This window comes from Passer domesticus, chromosome 4, assembly GCF_036417665.1.
Source record: "Passer domesticus isolate bPasDom1 chromosome 4, bPasDom1.hap1, whole genome shotgun sequence".
Taxonomy (NCBI): Eukaryota; Metazoa; Chordata; class Aves; order Passeriformes; family Passeridae; genus Passer; species Passer domesticus.
Window position 1 is genome coordinate 43,789,355 of NC_087477.1, and position 21,775 is coordinate 43,811,129.

The following is a 21,775-nucleotide window of genomic DNA, read 5'->3' on the forward strand; positions in this document are numbered from 1 at the left end:
TTTTTAGCAGGAGTTATTTAAAGCGTTATTTCACTATAAATGTGCTTATTCTGTAGTTTTACTATGGTGTGGTGAGAGAATGCTTTAATCAAGCATTCTCTCTGTCTGTTTGCTGGGTTCTTTGCATCCTCCTGCTGCAGCAGCAGGGTTATTATCCTTGGCACCATGATTCTTCTTCCCTCACAGGCAGCGGGTGGTTTGGGTCCCTAGTCAAGCAAGGAGCTGCAGTGATGTCTCAGGCTTTTTTCTCCAGTGAAACACTCCTCCCAGGTATTATTAAGTGGCGTGTACTTAGCTGTGATATCTCAAGTGAGTCCCTTCCCTGACACATGAGCTGTTGTATCTGAGACTGTAAACATCTAAGCTATCATATGACATTGGATAAGCCTAATCATCCTTATCCATGGTATGCAGTGAGCTCATGTCTCCAGGATTTGCAAGTAGTGACAGTTCTGCAAATGCCTCTTCAACTCGCCAGCATCTCAATTTTCCTTTCAACTGAAAAGCATTTCTACAAAGCAGCTACTTGTTTTGCTGAAAAAAAGAGCTATAAATAGAATAACATTGTAGGAGTTAATGTGTTAAAAGAAAAAAAACCCTAATCTAGTTATTATTTTGATATGCAGGTGACCACTACATTTTTATTGAAAAGAATAGTTATTACAAGTCAAAAGCAGCTTGGGCTTCCCTTGCATCTTTACTTGCTTTTTCTAAAAGACAGGCACTAATTCAAATGAGAATCAAAGAAGTCAGCCTGTGTTATCAGATAGTTTGATGTTCTGTGTAATGATGTCCTGTCTTTCATCTGACAAACTCTTTCTTTCATAGTTTGCAGCGTGTAGCTCTGAGTGTGGGGAAACCTGCTGCTGCCTTCCCTCCCTGCTTGCCTCATCCCCAGCGGAGTGCTGTTCACGTTAGAGTGGCTCTGCATGCATGACAGGCTATGGCTTTTTTTCTGAGGGGTCAGAAAATGGCCATGCCAAATTTAGTTTTCATCAGAGCACTTATGCCTTCCCCTGGGAATGGCTTGTGCATGTACACGAGCTTCTTAATTGTAACTTTTCTTTTCCTTGGCAAGGATGAGTTGGGTGCAGGTCTGGGTTTCAGAGCACACGGATGTGAAATCCAGCTAAACCTAGCTTGGCTAGAATAAACCATGTAGAGGGACTGATGCTTTTCATTCTGATCTGCACACACCAAAATGAAATATGATGGTTCTTAATGGAAAATGGAAAAGATGCGTGAGGAGACACTTGACTGAATCCCTTATCATCTCTCTAAATGACAGATAAAAAATAGTCCCTCTTTTGTTTCCCTTCTAGAAGTCTACTTACTACTGCTCTATATTTCATCAAGGAATTCAGCGTGACTGGTTGGCTTTACAACTAAATCTAACTTACTAACATTTGGATGTTGTTGCTAGCTGAATGTTGATTATTACATCAAGATTCGGTTTTGGGATTTTTTGGAGACCAGACATTCTGCTCATGTTTGTTTCTGTATTGTCAGATAATAATTGATGCAGCGATTGAAAACAGATCCTGCCATGACCTCCTCAGTCGTGGCACTGCTGTGAGGAAGTGGAGTGTGCAGGTGGGACATGCAGCCCATGATCCGTCCAATGGGATGGGGACTCCTCTCTGCTGTGATTTTGAGAACTGGAGAATGGAAAGATTGGAAATGAAGGGGATAGCACTCGAATGTAAATGGTGATGGTAATAATAGCATTTTCAGGGTGAGAGCTATCTAAGAGCAAATGAAGACACTCTGGCTTACATAACTTCAAATTCTAAATATGCTTCATGCAATACCTCTGTATTTCATTTTGGTAGTTTTCTATGATTCTCCTAAATGTAGGTGTCAATTGAAGCAATGTAATTTTCACAAAAAGTGCTTTGAAGTATTGGGTTTATGTAACTTAAAATCCATTTTTATCATGAATATGTTAAAAGCTTGAGAAACTGAACTGAACCATGCATAGCCTTGTGCTTATGGGTTTATTCATATACAATCTTGCACAGATAAAGATTGGTTGCAGTGAAGGTGGGAGAAGGATAATGTTTACTTTAATCTCCATGTTTATTTAGATGTTCTGCATTGGCAAATACTGCACATCAGTGCTCTTAATAAACCCATTGTACCTCCCATTTGAAAACTTCAGAACAAAGAAAGTATTTGAATATCTTGATTTCTAAAATATTTCAATATTCATGCATTGCTTTTCTACTTTGATTATATTGTAATTTTTTATTTAAAAAAAAAAGGCAAAATCTCTATGGAACTAATTTCCTTGCTTACATATACCTTATAAGATTCTAAGAACTTGAGAAACAAGAAAATTTATTACTTGTATTTTTCATTTTATTACAACTTGTCTAAATTGAAAATTCTTTTTGATTCAGAGCAAGTGTCAATTACAAAGATTTTTATTCTCAACCAGCATCGTTGTTCAAAATATTGCAATTACATATACATAAACCTATAACAGTATTATTATTATTTGCAGAAGAATGTGCACCACAGAGATGACCATACTTTGTGGAGCTATCTTTGTGAGACTTAGAAATAGTTTTACTAAAGCCTTAAGCTAATGTAATGTAGGGAATATCAAAAGAAATAAAAGTCAAAATTACATTGTAGCGGAAACCCTAAATTTTTGTCCGTCCTTTTTGCAAAATTGTCATTAGTGAAATTGAATTTTCTGTGTGAGTGATCTCTGATTCTTAAGAGAAGAAAAGAACAGGGCTTAACACTGAAAACCCTTTTCTTGGTGCTGTGAGGTTTCCTTCAGATTCTGCATCACTTTTGATGAATGCATTTACATTCCATTGCTGAGAAATAACTTTCCATTTGGGAGCTGGGTTGACGTGAAAACAGGAATGTGGAGGCCCAGGGTGAGGGGACAGGGCTGAATGCTGATAGAGAAACATTCCCTCTTCAGTAGCTGCTGCCTCTCCTGCGAGCTTTGAAAAGAGCATCTGTGTGAGCGTGTGTGAGGATGTCTGGGGACCTGGGGAAATGGATGGGTTGTGTCTGGAGAAAACTGCCTTGTCCTCCAATGTCATGATGATAAGAGAAAGAACAGAACAAGTCACCTCAATACCTGCAAGTTTTTGGCTGTCTGTGTGTAAGTGCTTATAAAAATGCATGTGTTGCTTGTGGCTTTAGATGTTTCATTTAATTGAAGTACTTTGTTGTTTTGTTTTATTACTAAGTCTAATCAATTTGAAGGGAAATAAATGCAGACAATGGTCCTAAATTATTCTGTTGTTTTTTGTTAGCCATAGGCACATTTAAACTACTGTAGTTTCATAATAGTGAAGAATTTTTTTTTAATGAAGACTGAGAATGTAAACTTGGGAAACATCAAAATCCTTAATTTTCATTTAAAACTTGTCTTCTGGTAACAAGCATGAAACCTGAAAACCGGCACCTCTGTTCTTTAGCCAGCTATGTATGTTTTCAGTATAACAAGTTGTAAGCTGAGAAATGTGTGTAGTAAGATACATTTATGGATAGGGGAACTGTCATCTCTGATCAGTGTAAATTCAATTTAAGAATGCATTACAATGTGAATGAAATTGTAAACTACTTACATGGGTTAAAATACCTGCTTGTAGTACATAGTGAGAAAAAAGTGGTGTTTTTAATACTAATGACTTTTTTTAAAAATAATGCTTTTGAATAGTCAAGTGGGAAATTCGACTTTTGTCAATTGTTTAAAGGAATAGTATAGTTAGGGAGAAATTGCTTGGTGAAAATAACTGGCTGTCCACTATAAAGTGGATTCCTGTAAATAATATTTTATTTATATTTATGTAGTTGTTTGGGTTGGGGCTTTTTGTTTGTTTTGTTTTCTTCTGTTCTTTTTTTTTTTTATTTTTTAGGGGAGGTGGTAGTTGGTGTTGTTGTGTTGTTATTTTTAAAAAATTAAATTAGGTTTATATTCACATCATGCCTTCAGTATCCCTATGTGAGTACAAGTACTGTGATAGAAAAGGACTCCGGAAGTGAAATTATCTCTAGGACAGGTACTGAGGAGAGCATCTGTGAGGCTTAATACTTGGGGAATGTCAAGTCAGAGCTTGACATTGTGTGGTAGTAGGGAAGAAAAGTGTTGGAAAAGTTGCTGCAAAGCAAGGTTCTCTGGGGAATTTAGGTGAGGCAGCAATAGCCTGATCAGGCAGCCCTTCTGGCTTTCTAAATTACTGTTGTAACCTCTGTATTCCATATTGACAGCTACAATTGCAAGGATACCTTTAAACTGCCTTATCTTCCTTTGGTGAAATTCTCTTATGCACATCACCAATTTAGAGAAAAAAGTTGCCAACCTGTGATTCTTTCAGATGTACCATTGCCTTAATAGTTGCAAAAAACCCTGTATTTAGGAGTTGAAATTAATAAGGCTTAATAAGGCAATTTTGATTTAAATGGAATGGTATGATACAACCACATGTGAAGTATATATAATGTAAAATTCTATACTGCATTTTAAAAACAAAAATGGGGTTTAAGCTTAAGCTCTCTATATGCACAGGCTTATCTCACCCTACAGTAAGGGAAGAAATAAATTTGTCAAATCCCTGATCTATTGAAACATGCTAATAAAGGCTCTCTACATTGTGCTTTAGCTAGACAGGTTGACTATTTTGTGAGAAATCTAAGTAGTCAAACTCACTTTCTATGGAAATTCTGGCATCAGAATTTCGTAAAGAATATTTTTTAGTCAATGTTCCTGAACTAGAGCTGATATTAAGAAGATAATCAATCAGCCCTTGCACTGAAGCTTTATTTGCTTGGTGCTGTTTCTGTGTGATACCTAACATCCCACAAGCCAGTTTACATGTCTGCTTGTGGTCCCTTATGTGAAGTTCGTCTGCTGGTATTTCAGAGTGGCTTGGGTGGGAAAGGACCTAAAAGATCAGATAATTCTCAATCCTCTGCCATGGGCAGAGATACCTTTCACTGGACCAGGTCGCTCAAGAGCTCCATCCAGCCTGGTCTTGAACAATTCGAGGGATGGGGCATCTGCATCTTCTCTGGGCAACCTGTTCCAGTGCCTCACATTCTTATAATAAAGATTTTTACACAAGGTTTTACATTTTGGACTTTATCAGCTCAGTAAACAGACTGTATCATGTGCTGGGTATTTGCTGATTCTTGTTGCATGCTAATGTTTCAAATATTTTCAATTCATATTCATATTTTCAATTAAATTGTGTTTGTTTGATGGCTTCCTCTACTGAGTGGCAAGTTACTGCAGATAGGCATTTTGGAGAAGACTGCCACTGAACTACTTTTTTGTTCATCTTTTATTTTTGCTCCTGTGGGAAACTCTGGTAAATTAATTTGGGTACAACTTACTGACTTTGATGTCAGTCTTGTGAATTGAAACAGTGGGATTAACAGTACCCTAAGATGCCAGTTATTTGTCAGAGCTGCACATCAAACAAAAAACCTGTGTTCAAGTGTGGTTCTGCAAGAGATGGTATGCGCTGTTGTGATGGGTGTTCTACCACAGTCAGAGAGAGACAATTCTGAACTGCCCAAATGTAGTGGACAGTAACAAGAGAGTTCCCTAATTTTCACTGATAATGTGAATTCCTCGCTAGTGATGAATTTTCACCAGTGTTTGTAAGTCAGGAGGTTTAGCTGGAGTGGCCATCTGAGAACTGCAATGCTTGAAAGGTCATTTAACTTCCTTGTGCCTTGATTTACTTGTCTTCTTTCTCACAGCACTTCACAAAGTTTAGAGAGTTTGTTTACAGCGTGAAGTGCCTTGTGATCTTTGGTCAAAGATAATATATACATGTGATGCACTGTCTGCTCTGATAAATTTCGTGCTATCATAGGAGTCTGAATAGTCCAGGAATGGTGTAGTTATTTGCTGTGAAAACCAGTGTGTTATTGGGGGCAGAAATCTAGGATTTTCTTTATAGTAACTGAATTCACGCCTTCTATCTTAGTATGTTGACTACTTTTTCTCTGGTGCTAAAAGGTGAAATCAAAATAAGTTTTCAAAACCAGAAAAGCACATCCAAACCACAGCTTTTTGTTTGTATTCTGTTTGCTAATGCTTGAAACTTTGGCATGTCAGCAGTGATTAGCAACAGACAGAAGTTTAAAGTTGATACTTACAGACAGCAATAGAGGAGGAAAAAAGGTGGAGTTGAAAAGTGTATATACATTTTTTTTGTTGAAATGAGTGCTTGCTCCAAGGCTACAAAAATGGGTTGGCAAAAATACAGCAATATGTGTTTTCTCATATACATGGGAATATGAGAAGTGGGAAGAGAATATTTCTCTGTACTTCCAACTAGAATATCAAATAAGTTGACTTATTAATCACCATCTTTTGCATTTTCATTTTTCAACCAATGAGTTGATTTACTTTCTCCTTTCTTTACTCCTCCTTTCTGTTCCTAAGGAAAAACTGGTATGAATCAGACTATTGACCAAGAAAATAAGTTTTGACACTTGTAAAACAGTTTAATGAATCAATATATTGGCTTCATTTTCTGGTGTCTTTAAGAGTAGTTGAAATTTTATAAAATTCAAGATGGTATTGTAGAGTAAAGAACCCTGTGTTTTGTTGCTGGACTGTAGGATGAAGCATGTGTTTGCCTCCAGGAAAATAAGCATTTTTTTCAGAGACTTCTTTATTGAATATTTCTTTTCAAGAGGCCTAGTATTCTGGAAAATTTTTTCTATTGTAAAAGTCCCATGTACCATTAAATGCGATTATTATTTTGATGAATAAGCACAGCTGGCATTTCTTTTCAATATCTGACTGCCTTCTTTTTGAGCCTATAAATGTGCTGTTGTCAAGAGATTAGCCTTTGGGGTAGCAGTTAAATTGTTCATTTCTACTGATGGCCAGGCAGGACAGGAGCATAGATATGAACTGGCTAGGTAAGACTGTTCCAAATGATGTGTGAACTGCAGTTGGTGAGTTAGGAAATAAAGCTTAAAACAATTATCTTTCACAAACACTGTAGCTTTAGTGTGTTGCCACGTGCCAGCACTGGTTAAATTCAGATGTTGCAGTTTTGTTGAGTTTGGTTTCTTTTTCAAGGTGTTGCCCTGGGAGCTTCAGATGGGAAGATTTCGTTTCCCAAGTGTATTGCACAATGCCGAGTGGAAGAAAGGGAAAGGCCAAATAGTTATATTGGCTCTCAGCTATTTTAGGGTGGATTGGTTACAGCAAACTTAGAGGAGTCCTGAAGTTGCAGGCATTTTGGTGTCTGTTCTGCCCTCCAGTCTACGATGGGAAAGATCTGGCATTGACCTGGCATTCATACCCAGAGGAAGAATCACACACCTGTGACACAAACTTTAGCTGGCTGCCTTCCTTCTGCTCTGATGGTGTATGATCAAGGATCTAACTGTAGAGGTCCTGGATTTCTCTGAATCATGTACCAGTTCTCTGCTCTCCACCTTTACATCTGCACTTTGATGATTCTAAGCCTGCAGGTGCACAAATGCATCTAATATGGGCACTCCAAAAACCAAAACAAAAAACCTTTCAGTTTTTTCTTACAAGGATCATAATAGTATAATGTTTAATTATTCTACTATGATGAGAATGCCTCGTGAAAGGGCAGAACAACCTTTTGTCCTCATCTATTTAATTTGGGAATACACTTATCTTCCTTATTAATTCACTTTAAGTAGAAAAGAGCTCTAACTGAAGTTGATCAGCCTTTTAATTCTTTCCTTCGTATGCCAGTTACCTTTTGTTAAAGAAATGCAGATAGCTTAGGTAACTTAATACTGTAATGCCAGAAGATACTAGATCAAACTCTCTAATGCAGTTCAGCCTCAACTGTGCCTCTTCAGTAGACAGCGCTTGATTGACACTTGTTTTGGTGTTAATAGACTTATTTAGCAAAATACTCTTAGGGAACGATGTGAATACACAATAGCTCAGTGTCCTTGGGTCACAGTCAATTGTCGAAGGATACATTCATGAAACTTGTATCATGCACAGGTATGTATGATTTCTCTCTGCTTTACAATAGCTGGCTAAGATGTAAATATGCTTATGAATTCTGTTATAGCTCTTATTTCTAACTGAAGTATTTTTGGTTTTCAGTTTTGGCAAGCGTTCTGCCGGCAGCTTCCGACGTGGATGTGAATGCATTGTTTTAGAGCCATCTGAAATGATTGTGGTAAGAATATTTTCAGTCAGTTGCTTTAAAATTTTACAGACCAGCTTTGATAACACTTCAGCCTCCAATAAGACTTAAGATTTTCTGGTTTCCACATAATCTTTTAATAAATATAAGATGTCATACCTATAATTTTTATTGTTCTTACATTTACTTCTTTAGATTTCGTGTAAAACTAAAGTTTTCTTGTGCTGGCAGAATAGTTTGTGGATGTTGTTTTTTTTTAAACAGCTTTATTATTATTATTGGTAAACATAGATGCTTTAAAGTATTAAGCTCAGGTTAGTTTAAGTAATTAATGTTTGAGTTAAATTTAATCTCAACCGTCTCAGGTTTTTAAGAATAAATTTGAATGTTTTAAAATTCTGTCAACCTTCCTGGGTGAAGGTGAGGGTATTTTGTTAACAGCATCTACTGTAGTCCAGTGGCAGAACATTGTCTCTGAGGTTTCACAGGCTTAAAAGTTTTAGTTGACACCTCAGGGCACATCATCTGAACAAATGCAGAATTGGTGGGCTAGTTTTTTTCCCTCTGTCACAGAGGTACAGATCAGTTTATAATACAGACATGACAATTATCTAAGCCATATAGATAGCTTAAATGTAGACTGTGATACTGACCATTTTTTTCCTTTAAAAGTAACAATTTCTGTAAAACTTGTGGGAGCTTGGGAAAATGTGGTATTACTTTAGGATTGTGCTTGTTTATTACCAGTTTGTGTAACTCACATCTGACCATTTGGGAAGCAGTTTGTTGTCCCAGATTTGTTTTCTAGTTGTAGCTGTGTGAATGTCTGCATGTTTCACATGCATTTCTTTTTAAGTTATGAGGAAGAGTGTTATAAAGATAGGTATTGGGAAAGGAGATGACTACACAACGAGAAATTTTTTGGCTGATGGATAATGTTAGGTCAGAGGCAAGTGCTTGCCAGAAAATGTAACCTCTACAGTTCTGGAGAGATGAAATTGAACATTTCACTCAGACTCTCAAAGGAATAATTGGACTTTGAATAGAAAGAATCCTGTCCCCAGAGTTTGGGCACACAAGAGGTGTAGCAGGGTGTGAGTGTGAAGGTGTCAGACGTGAAACAGATCCTCCCTGCAGAGGGGGTAAACACTTCTTGCTGTTCTGGTGAGCTAGGGGCTGTGCTCATCCATTTGAGTTAGTGCACTGAAAGCTGTACTTTGTCACTTGGGCTGACTGATGTGTGACACTTCTGACATGGATAAGCTGCAAATTCATAGAAGTATTTTGTCTAACATTTCCTTGTTGAAAAATGTGCAGGAACCTTGTGAGGTGCCTCATCTCTCATTCTGAGGGATGGAATTGAATAACAGGAATTAACTGAATCCCCCTATATAGACAATGCTGGAAGCTGTGATTCTTTTATTCATTTCCTTGTTAGTCTCAAATAACTCGAGTAAGGTTTCTATTAGTTAGGGTAAACACAGAAGAGATGTTGATTTTCAGCCAAATTACTGCAAAAAGATCATTCTCTTCTGGGAAAACCAGAATTATTAGTTCAAATATTTTCATGGCAGCAGACTGTTGTGTAGTAAAGTAGTCTTCAAACTCTGTAGATGGGGAAACTGAGAAGACTAATTTTATACTGGGGTATACCTAATAGGTATTTTTTATTTTCCCTGTTGTTGTTTTGAAGTTTTTTTTTTTTTTAAATGCACAAATCCAGTCTGTTAGAAATCCTCTTATGCCTTCAAAATATTTGAAATAATAAAAAAAATAAATAAATAAAATAAAACCAATCCTGCCTGAAAAATGAAGCTTTTACCATGATGCTGAATAGATGTCAATAGGGAAACAGGCAAGTGTTCTTTTGTACCGGTTTTCTTTCTGGAATGTATTGATTGGTGAAATATTTGTATTTGTGCACGTGTAAGAAAGGGGTGAGGAAATGAGAATTTTTCTTCTGTCATTTTTGAAAAGTGATCGTATTCTGTGATCCTTTTCATACTGAAGTTGTTCTATTTCTTTTTTAGTAGTGATTTCACACTTAGTGCTGGAAACGCAGCAAACTCAAATCTGGCTGCTGCTTTTTGAAAATAGGATTTCTTCTGTTTCAACCAAGAGGAAACATTTTTCTGTCTTGTGGGGAAAGACACACTCACTTGCATCTGTTGTAGGTTGATTACATGGAAGAAAATGAGGAATATTTCCAGCGTCAAGCATCTCACAGGCAATCTCGAAGAAGGTTTAGGAAAATCAACCAGAAAGGGGAGCGACAAACAATTATTGATACCGTTGACCCTTATCCTGTGGGGAAGCCGCCTCTACCTAGAGGCTACCATACGGTAAGCTGTCTGTATTTATGGTTCACAAAAAGACATAAACAGGAAAACTACTAAAAATAACACGGGGAGAATGGCTAAACTTGCTGGTATCTTTCAAGTGTGCTTCTGTGGGGAGGTTTCCCTTCAAAATCACTGTGAATGTGGCTCCATCAGTACGTGAACATGTGTGCAGCTTGCATCTTAGTTCAGAGTTGAAAGTACGTTTCTTATGACTGTGAATGTCGTGTATTATTTTTTAATGTTCCAATCATTATGGGAAATTGTTAAGGAAATTCTGTTCTCATTTCCTTTTCTATTAAGTTACAATAGAATTAGTTCAGTGTACTGTGTTAAAAGGTCAGTTAGTGAAGCACTCATTCACATATGTGGTAACAGGTGTTGCCTGAAAAGAACTGTGCTGCGTTGCAGTACACCAAATTGGGTTAAATCTGTCGTTTCTTTTTGGAATCGAGACCTGAAATGTAAAATTGAAATTAACTTCTGATGATATTTGCCCTTTATACCTGGATTTTAGTGAGCTATATTGTTGGCCCATCAAGGAGGAAATAATTTAGTCATTTTACTTAATTGCTTTAGGGGATGAGGGAGGGAATCTACATATGTTTCTAGACATTCTCTTGAGATGAAAATAAACTAATAGTTAAAATTTTTTCTATGAAATATTTTATATGGCTTTTAAAGTGAGAAAAGCTCTATTAGATTAAGATGTTGGTTTTGTGTGAGCAAAATATGGGAAAAGCTGTTTATCTTTGCCTCTCATTGATTTGTTTAAGCCCTAAATCTGGTACAACCATAAAGGCATGGGCATAAATGACTTTGTGCATATTTAATCTTATTGAGTTCCATGGGCTGAATTTTCTACAATGTAAGCCATATACATATAAATTTGCAGGATGAGAGTTCTGGTGATTTTAAAATGCCGTAATTGGTACAATGCAGTTATTAGCTCTTTCAATTTTTCTTTCCTTACCCTTTATTCCTTGACTTGTTTGCCAGTTCACTGTATATTCGATGTGTGTCTATAAGTGTGTAGATGTTTGATTGCATCTGTTAATTATACAGGCTTTTCCTCATGACTCGAATAATTACATTTTATGCCAACAATTTGGTTTTGTTTATACAACAGCTTTTAATGGTTTAATTTTCAGTGCAGTTTTAATTGCCTCTAGATTTTAAGGTGAATTGAACCAGTTGACTTAGTTTGAAAATAAAACATTTTACTGGCCTGTATTTGGGGAAAAAAAATAAAAAGAGGTATCATACTTTGTAGGAATTACAGAAAGAATTACTTTTGTTCTTATTATTTAGATGAGTGTGTTGTGCTTAGCAAACAGTGGTAGTGTGATTTGTGCCTAACACTGTAAGGGCAATATTTAGATTACACAGTGCCGTTTGCATTCATAGATCCTTGCCTGTTGTATAAATTTCACTTCAGTTGTGCCTGATGAGTTTTTGTAAGCTTAACTGGTACTAAAAGCAAAAGTCCATCCTGTGCTATTCTGTTGTACAAGTTCATAATGGTTTTGTGTATGTGCTGGGAAATCCATTGCAAGTGAGATTTCACATTAAGATGGAAGAGATTGCCAAATAAACTGTAAAATTTACAATAATTACAGTAAAATGTTGCTTTTCCAAGTGTAATGTAATGCTTATGTCTGGCTTTATTATTTTTATCAAGGCAAAGAGAGTCAAGCTCAAATGAATTTTAAAATGTATGAACTGCATTTTAGTGACTCTTCATGCTGGTCCATTTCCTCCTATTTTTACAGTATTTGGTGATCTTGTAGACATTATTCCCTCATTCGCTTCCACTAGCAATGTTACTTCTGTTGCTTTAACCATTCATGTTACAGGCTGCATTGTCTTTTTGCCCTTCCTACTTTATGTCCTTTGACCTCATTTTATTGGTCTTAATTTCTTGAAAAATTGACTGAAAAAAAGCAGGATTTTTTTTTGGGAACACATAGGAATTTAAGACATATTATAGCACATATCTTGTGGACTTCTTGTGTATCATTCTTTGGTCAGCATCTGTTAGGGTGTCATCTTTGTCTCTACTTCTTAATTTTTTTTTTTTAAAGATGGAAGCATTAAATTAAATTGACAAAGGATTAATATGATATAATTTTTTTCCAGTTTGCTCTTCCCTGTGCATGTGTACTATATGAGACTCAAAGTAATAAAGCTGCTTTCATAGTATCCTCAAAATCCTCACAATGTGTAATTTTCTTTATCCTAAATCCATAGAGTTAGCATGTAGAATTATTATTTTGGTTGTTAATAAATAATTATGCTTTATTTGCAGTAGGCTCTGAATGCTTTTCTTCAGAAGGTTCAAACAGTATTTTCTGAAGAAAGTTTTCTGTAGCATAAAAGCATAGAGCAAAATGCAGAGATGAAATGCAGATGCATGGTGTGCTTTTCAAGAATTAAAAATGAAATGCAGTGCTCTCAGTTGCAGCATGGCTTTCTGCAGTAGAGCCAACTTATACGGGATGGTGGACCCTCATTAACATGATTTTAACATTATCTTCATAGTGGTGGAATGTACTATGGCATGTCTGATAATGTTCATCTTTTCCTTTCCTCCTATATGGCATTCATTTCATTTTGGCTCACAGGAATGCACTAAACCTCAGGTATTGTAACTTACTGTGTATGGTCCACTAACAATTTACTTGTGGGTTTGCAGTGTGATGCCATAATACTGATGCGACATTATGACTAAAATTGCCTTCTAGCCTTTGCTTTGATAGTTCAGCAATCTCACTGTGATGTAGAAATACCTGTGTGGTGGTGAAATTTACTGACAACACGATGTCTCTTGCCCAGCTTGATTGACCTTCCTTGCTTTGGCATCCTGTGATGTTTAGGAAATTAGAACTATAAACAAATGGTGTATATGAAATATTTAGTGTTTGGCAGATGCTTTACTCAAGTGTCTCCTTCATGACTCAGAGGACTTAATCTTTGATTTTGACTTAAAAAATTGCCCCCTGTCACTGTTTAGTACCTGTATGTCAGTAAAAGGGGGAAGTGGAGTGTGACAGGATGAGCAGTAAAGAAACTAAAAAAGGCTTTGCCATGGTGTTTCTTGCTTGTCTTCCATTATGATGGTTTCTACTGACTCATTCAGTATAAAGAGGCTGGATTTTCTTGGCAAAATATGTCTGAATGGCCATTATCTGAAACACAGCTTGGCCAAACTACAGAGAAGAAAGTGTCCAGATAAGTCAAGTATTTTGCAATGATACCAAACCAAGCAAAATATGGAAGTTTTTCTTGGTATCAGACCTCAAATGCACTCAAAGTGATCTGAAGGTCTGAGTGGCATCTTTTAAACTTAAGTGGCATTTGCAGTTGCACTTGCCAATACCAAAATCAATACTGAGCATCCATCAGATACATTGTTTGATAAGAATGTGTATTATCAAATTGTTAAATGTCCCCACTTTTATGCTTGAGAAATATCTTGTGATAGAGCTGAAAAACAAATTGAAACTACTTAAGTTTTTTTAGGTTAAAAAGTTCTCCCTTTCTTCAAACATTGCTTTGGTCAATTTTCCTGTTATTTTTTTATCAGGAAATGTGTTCCTTTTAAAAGTTCCCCCTGTGCCACATTGTTAAATTAATTTATCTAAAACACTTAGAGAGTTCAAATTTCAATATATTTTCAGTATCATAGACAAGTGATTTCTGGGCTTAAATGCTCTTTTCCTTCAAAATGTATAGTGCACTTCTTTTAGGAATCCAGTTCCTTCAGATCAGTGCTCCCCAGTTTTTCAGTGGCATGATCCTAAGTAACCTATGGTCACTAAAACAGTATGTTTAAGAGTGATAATGTACTTCTCAAATTATGGTAGGGATTTGAAAGAGTCTGTAGTATTTTATAACGTACCCTAATATTTGAAAGATCATTTGAAGTGAAATCTAATGTTGAGTATTGGTACTTAGGCTTGTTACTTTTAGAACAAGTGTTGGTGGTTTCTAGGGTAAGGAAAATAGAAACTTTGTTGCATATGGTAATGAAATGAATGTGTTTTACCACACAGATAAAATTACATCCTTTTTTTACCACCCTTATAGTGTGTTAAAATTGATCAGTTCTTTTTTGGGAAAGAAAGAAACAAACCAAGGCTGATAAGTTTGAGCTGCTCTCAACTGAATCTAGCAAATGTTTGCTTGAGCTTCTCATGTGTCAGAAACATCTTTAAGTAAATTAGTGTTAATGCCCCTATACTTAATAGCAGAAATAGGATTTTAACTTCTGAATGTAAATTTCATTCTGTGTGTATATGTACTTAAGGCTACATCATATTTTTGGTGTAAAGACTTTGTTTAGAATGATTTGACTGAAACAACTGTGAACCCATTCTCTGAGAACCTGTATGGCTTTACTTCTGGTTTAGATTGTTGTTTGTTGTTTTGTTTTTTAAAAGAATACTTTAAAAGTGAATAGTCACCTATGGAATGATTTTAATAAGGGATAGACTATCTTGTAATATCTTACTGCCAGTAAACTTTGTGGCTGCTTCAATGCATCTGTGAAGAACTAGTCATGCTCGGCCTGAATGCTGCTGAGCTGGCTATTCTGTATGTAATGTACGGAATATTTGGCATAAATTGACACAAGCTCATAAAGGAAAATTCACTTTGTCCAAAATAAGGTGCTGTTCTTTAGTGGCATAGAGATTACAAGCAGTGTAATTTGTAACTCCCTGGTTTGTGATAGTCTGTGTCTCTCTAGACTTGGTTTGTAAACTGAGATGTGAGCTTTTACTAGTCTGTAGTGTAGTCTTTACTTTGCCAAAGGCAAAGTATCAAATCTGACTGGGGTGTATTTAAAGAGATGCAGGTAGGCCTGTGAGAATAGTGCTGAAGCACCTGCTGATAGCCTTGAACAGAAAGATGGTGTGTGGTGTTTTACTCTGTGTGAAACTCTCTAGATTTGAATTAGTTGACAGGCTTATGAAATTTGCTGCTAGTGCATTGTGAGCCAGCTGCTGAAATCACTGCAAAAGGGCTCTCTGCCTTTGGTAGCCTTCCTTATCCCATTCAGCTTGAGATTCACGTGGGGTGACAATCCCTTTATCCGGTGTTGGAAAGAAATGAGCGGTGGGCACAGAGCCATCGATAACCCCAGCTTCCACCCCAGTTACAGGCATGTAACAATTTTATCCTCACACACTGCTGTGGAGCACTGTCAGATGTGTTTAGGGAAGACAAATATTCCTTCTGGATTTTATTTGAAGGAGTTGACTGAAAATGTGAATGCGAGGGGGGCTGGAAATTGTACCATGTCTAATGTTGCTGAGTCAAATCGGATCTGCAGCCATGACTCCCTGAAAAAATAAGTGTGAGAGTTTTTGCTAGCTTTTTTTGGTGTGTGTGCTATTTTTAGAAAAGGATAAGTGCCTACTCACTTAGTAGCAAATTGTAGAAAACTTGCTTCCTCCCCCTATCTTCTTTTAAAACTAATAGTGCAAAGCATTGGCAAAGTAGCCTTTTTTTCCTCTGAAAAGGTTTGGATTCCCATTTCTGCCAAGAATCTAAAATTGAAAATTTATGTTCAGATTGTTCTGTTTTATAAAACAAATTTACCTTTACCTTTCTTCTGTCTGCAAAATGACATAATAAAACTGTTGTATATTGTATTGCTACATTTAGGATGGATTTTAAAAAAAGCCTTTTTTTTTCCTGCCTGAATTTGATGCAAAACTCTGGTTATTTTCCTTTATTCGGCTTGTGGCTACTGAAGTGATTTGGAAGCTTATAAAATGGCAAACAGTGTTTTCTGATTGTTAATATAGATGACAATTCCAAGAAGTTGATTCAATTTTTAGCACTTTGTTACAGAAGTCCAGTATAATTTGGGATGATGTTTAATGTTAAAAACCAGCAAAATACCATTGCTTCTCTGCATGTTTGCTTATGTTGTAAAATACAAGTTGCTGCATGTCCTTCCATGGACCACACTCCATATGATCATGATCATTAAATATTTCACATGTGCTTGCTTTTCAACAGCGTGGACTTTGCAGTATTGTGATGTAGCTTGATAAACTGCGTTCATGTTAATGCATTGTATTTTAAACAGTAAATTGATGCCAGTTTCATAGCATACTTAGTTGTCTTGTGGAATTTCACTTGTTTTAAATTAGTTTGAATCAGTAGAAACAGTTGCTAGACACCCAGTCTACAATAAATCTGTTTAAAGGAACACTGTCAAATCATTCAAGCCTGTAAATAGCTGCAGATTTTAATGCTCCTCATGATTTTAATAAATACATAGAACTTCCATTCTAATACAAGATCACTTAATAAAACAAAATACAAACAGCAGACTCAGTCATGAGTGTTCACATGAACAAGAAGAAAAGCTTGCTTTCAGGAAGAAAGAACCACATCTAAGAAAATTATTTGCTGGGACAGTGGGCAAGAAAGTGTGATAGACACAATGAAAGGCTTGACTTTGTGAAAAGGTGTAAAGGATGTGTAGAGGTTGGAGGGAAAAACAATTTTTTAAACATCCTTGGCCTTAGAAGTGTTGCAAGTGTATTTACAAAGGAAAACAGTGCCCAGAGAAACAGGTGGGAACAAATACACTTGGTTGTCAGAAATGTTTGGAGCGCAGGATGTTCAAGGGTTTTGGCTTTAAAGACTCATATGAGTTATGGAACCTGGACTTATTTAAATAGATTCAATTTTGGAACTTGCTGGTAACTGATTTTCCCCAGATAGAGGAAAAATGTGAAGAGGAAGGAAGCTGAGAAGGTTCTTCTCTGTGGCATAGGCAAAATGAAAGTAGAAGGTTGCTTTATTTATTTTGAAATAAAAGTTGAACTGAACTCACTCTGTTCCTAGTTATGACACAAATTAATTTAAGTAATGTCAGCAGAAAAACATAATTATGTACACGCCTAAATTTGCAGAGTATTGCTGATGAGAAGTGGCATGGTATGCAAAGTTTTAAACTTGTTAGCATAAATAATGCATGCTTGTTTGCCCAAACAAATTGGTCTCTATTAATAACAAAAGAGTATAAAATAATTTAACATTTCTAGTGTTCATGTTGAAAACAAAATCCACTGTATTGATTGTTCTATTAATAAAAGAAAGGTGTTAGTTCTGAACACTGCCAAGTGCAAGTGTCCTTTTACCGGGAAGGATATTTGTTAAGTTGATTTTCTTCATTTGTAAAATCCAGTGTGTAATTTCAAAAGCAACTGCTTTTATTATTCCATGATGATGATGATGTGCTCATGATTGCAATTGAGCTTGGTGTGCACATCATAATGGGGAGTAATACAAAACAGTAAATAGCTAGTCATAGTCCGTATATTTGAACACATCCAGTAACATTAATTTCTGGAGAGTGTGACTGTGTTATACATGTTAGATGCATTGTGAAGTGAGACACTACAAATATTGTGGGATAATTTTACCTGAAATGCAAAATGCTTGAAATGATTTGGGCAGCTCATGGTAACCATTTTTGTAATGGAAGTTGGATGTTTCTTCATGGGAGCATCCACTGGTAATGTTGCAATGGCAATAAGTAACTCCCATCCCTGTGTTCTGTGTGTTGTAGCAAAACACCACCTCTTAGCCTCACAGCTTCCTTTCCTTATCTGTGTTGTAAGGATTGTTACTGTTTCAAGTTATGTATTAAGTTTTGTGTTGTTATTATTAATATATGAGCAATGCTATAATTTTATTTTGTGTAGCATCCAAAGCAAAGTGAAATTGTTAGTTCATCATCCTTTTAGTAATTACTACTGGCAGGCTAATGCAAAATTAATGACATGCAGTGTGTTATTTACTCAACTTGCAGTTTCTGTCAGGGGTTATCTATTTTTATAAATTACATCATCCTTACTGCAGAATTCTTATATCCATTGGGATTTACTGTTCTTCCATTCCCTTTGGAAGGGCTCACATTGATGTCCTAACTGGATTTGTAATTGTGATTAGAAGTGGAAGCTTAGAGAAACATTGAAGCCATGCAGTACTTTCTGCATCTGAAGTGTCAGTAATATTTCTGAGGGTTTTTTCCCCACATATTAATGACACTGGGTCCTGTTTACAGCTTGTAGAGTTGAAAATAACCACACATATGTAAAACTTTGGTTAATAACAGCCTAGATTTTCCAGAGTAGCATGATTTCATTGCTGATACTGACTTGTGATGTGCTCTTTAATTCTGTATAAAAGAATTTTTTTTCTGGGATGTAGGGTGTAAAACTAAATGTGAGCTATGTCCTCAAAGCATAACGTTGTTCATGCAGCAGAAAATGGATTTTTCATAACTTCTTTCTAAATGTATCATTGCACAATGTAACTAAATACAAATGTTGCATTTCAACCAATTGGACTTGATGATCCTTGTGAGTTCCTTCCAACTCAGCAGATTCTGTGATTAAAATTGAGGAAAATTAAAAAAGAAAATATATACATATGTAAAAGGATATCCTCATTAAAATGGGGTGGTTCAGTTAGAAACACTGTTTGTATATAAAGTACATGTGGGGAAATGAGATCTGTCATATTTTATTTGTAGAATGCCAATATAGATCCTTTCAATGCTGGCATTTCTGTTCAGACCAGTATCATGAGTGATAATAGTAGTGCAGTTATTTGCCCACTAAAGGATGGAACGAAGTTGTCACTTCATTTTTTCCCCAAGCATCTGAGCCACTGTTATGTGACCTGAGCTTGACATAGTGACTTAAAGATAAAATTATTAGTATTATTAGGTGTTTCTGAGTGCTTTTAATAAAGCCTTGTATTTCACTTGGCTAGTTTCAAATTATCATTTTGCTGAATGAATTTCAAAGCTCTAAAAAATTAACAAATTTAATAGTTAAAATATCCAAAGCAGCTAAGAAAGTATAGAATTGAAACATGGGGAAAATGTAATGGTCCAAGTTCCAAAAGGCAAATGGCATTCTGGTCTGGATCAGCAGGGATTGTCACCTTGTACTTAGAACTGGTGAGGCCATTCCTGGAATTCTCTGTTCAGTTTTGGGTCTCTCACCACAAAAAGGACATTGAGGTGCTGGAGCATGTCTAATGTGTGATGGGTAAACAATTTTCAACTTTATTGGGTAGATGTGTATATTACAGGGCCCAGGCTAGATCCTGCTGAGTGTAAATGCCATTATCCGTGCTTGCATCCTTCACTGAGTAACAGTTCATTTCAGGAGAGCTAACAAGTCCTAAGTAAAGCAAGGTAGTTACCTTGAATTTACCACAACGTTTGTGTGTGAATTCTTACCTTGTCCTTCACCACCCTATTGTGTAGACATACTTGTTATGCACTTTTAAAATTCCTTGTATTTGCACTTTTCTGACGGAAAGATTTTTAAAAGGTTTTTTTTTTTTTTTAACTTAAAAAACCTCCTTTTTTTAGTGTAAGGTCTAGTGAAAGTGTTAGTATTCTGTTGTATGTGTAATGGGTATTGGGAGCTGGGCTTTAGGTTTGAGTGGTTAGGCTTAATTATATTTGAATTTTCAGACAGTAAAGTTTTAACATGCAGCTGGAACAGCTGGCAAGTGTTATGTGTATTGTTGATGTGCTTGGCAGAAAACCTACACATATTGTCTTCTCACACTTTTTATTATTTTATACACACGTAGATATATAAACATTATATATATGTCCTACAATATAAAATATTTTAATTTCCCTTCCTTTTACTTCTAAATTATGTATTACTCTTGAACACTAATTTGGTGAATGTAAAGGCCTGCAGCTAACTGGTTTTAAAGTTTTAAAATGATCTGTGGTGCACAAAAGACCACTTCAAAAGGAAGAATTCTGACATCAGTCTTGGAATATGAAACAGTGTAGAACCAAATTACAAGGGAAATTCAGTCTGGTAGGTGTAGTTCTACCTATTTTTATTTAACACTTCAGTATCTAGGTAGCTGATCTTGTAATTGCAAGGGAAAAAATGTAGTGTTACATTTGCAAAATGGGACATCCATCAAGTGATGGTAGTTGGCTTCCTGATTTATTTGATTAAAGAAGAGGAAAGGGAAAGGGCATTCCTTAGACTTTTATATTAAGTTTTCTTTATTTGAAGGATATGATATCGTGGTTTGACTTCTTTCCTATATAAAACCAATTTGGCTCATTTTGCTTGATAATTATTTTTAAAGTAAAGGACATGTGAAATTGCATGGGGTTTGTTACTGATAAGAGATCTGTATAAATTATTTCTGTACAGTTGCTAGAGGCAGGGCACAAAGCTCTCAAGATCTATTGGTGCATGGTGTGTTACACAAGAGAGGATATGCAAGAGCACAAGGAGAGAGAGTTTTCCCAAAAGAAAATGATCTTACACTAGTAAACTCTTCAGTGTTTATTTTAATTGGGAACCCCTGTAGTAGGCTCTTCAGAGAGTCCCCTGGCATGAGACTATGACTGGAGACAAAAACGAGTTATTTCCTTCCAACAGACAGCTGAAGTGAGTGAAAATTCTCTCTAACAGCAGCCAGCTCTTTCAAAGTTAAACTTCCTCAAAACACCAGAGAAAAGTAGTAAGCTACTCTGGGAGATGTCCAAGTTCACATTAAAAAAGATGAACAGGCAGTCGGGTGGTTTTCTGCTGGTCCTGTCTACATCTGCGCCTTGAACAGAATTTCATATTCTCCCTTAAAACTTCTAATTAAGACACTGTTAGAATCAGACACACACAGAATCACAAGGTTGGAAGAGACCTTCAAGATTATCGAGTCCAACCCATGCATTAACACCTTAATTAAACCATGGCACTGAGTGCCACATCCAGTTTTTTTTTAAACACATCCAGGTATGGCAACTCCACCACCTCCCCAGGCAGACAATTCCAGTACTTTTTCACTCTTTCTGTAAAAAAATTTTTCCTAATGTCCAACTTATATTTCCCTTGGTCTAGCTTGAGACTGTGTCCTCTTGTTCTGTCAGCTGCTGCCTGGAAAAAGAGACCAACCCTCGCTTGTCTGCACCCACCTTTCTGGGAGTTGTAGAGTGATAAGGTCACCCCTCAGTCTCCTTTTGTCCAGGGTAAACAAGCCCAGCTCCCACAAGTTGTTCCTCATAGGGCTTGTGTTCCAAGCCCCTCACCAGCCTTGTTGCCCTAAGAAAAGCATATTGTGTTAGCTTAGAACAAAACTACTGCCCCTTCACTACTGCTGAAGTTATCCAACGAATAAATAAACAACAAAAACCAACAGAAAACCAGCTGGCGTTTATAGGAGACTGAAAATTCTGGGGTTTGTTTGTTTTTAATCCATTAATATTTCATACTG

The 21,775-nt window shown here is 36.3% G+C and overlaps 1 protein-coding gene across 4 annotated transcripts in view; it reads left to right on the plus strand.

Annotated features, from left to right (window-relative positions):
• Positions 1–21,775, plus strand: part of RAPGEF2 (Rap guanine nucleotide exchange factor 2) — a 184,960-nt gene that overhangs the window by 87,227 nt on the left and 75,958 nt on the right. For 3 of the 4 annotated variants that reach the window (XM_064417490.1, XM_064417489.1, XM_064417491.1), the window contains exons 5-6: positions 8,096–8,171; positions 10,313–10,480. In XM_064417490.1, the coding sequence (XP_064273560.1) occupies positions 8,096–8,171; positions 10,313–10,480 (244 nt within the window). Of the gene's footprint in view, positions 1–8,095; positions 8,172–10,312; positions 10,481–13,101; positions 13,120–21,775 lie in introns of all 4 variants that reach the window. The other variant, XM_064417492.1, reaches the window with a different exon arrangement.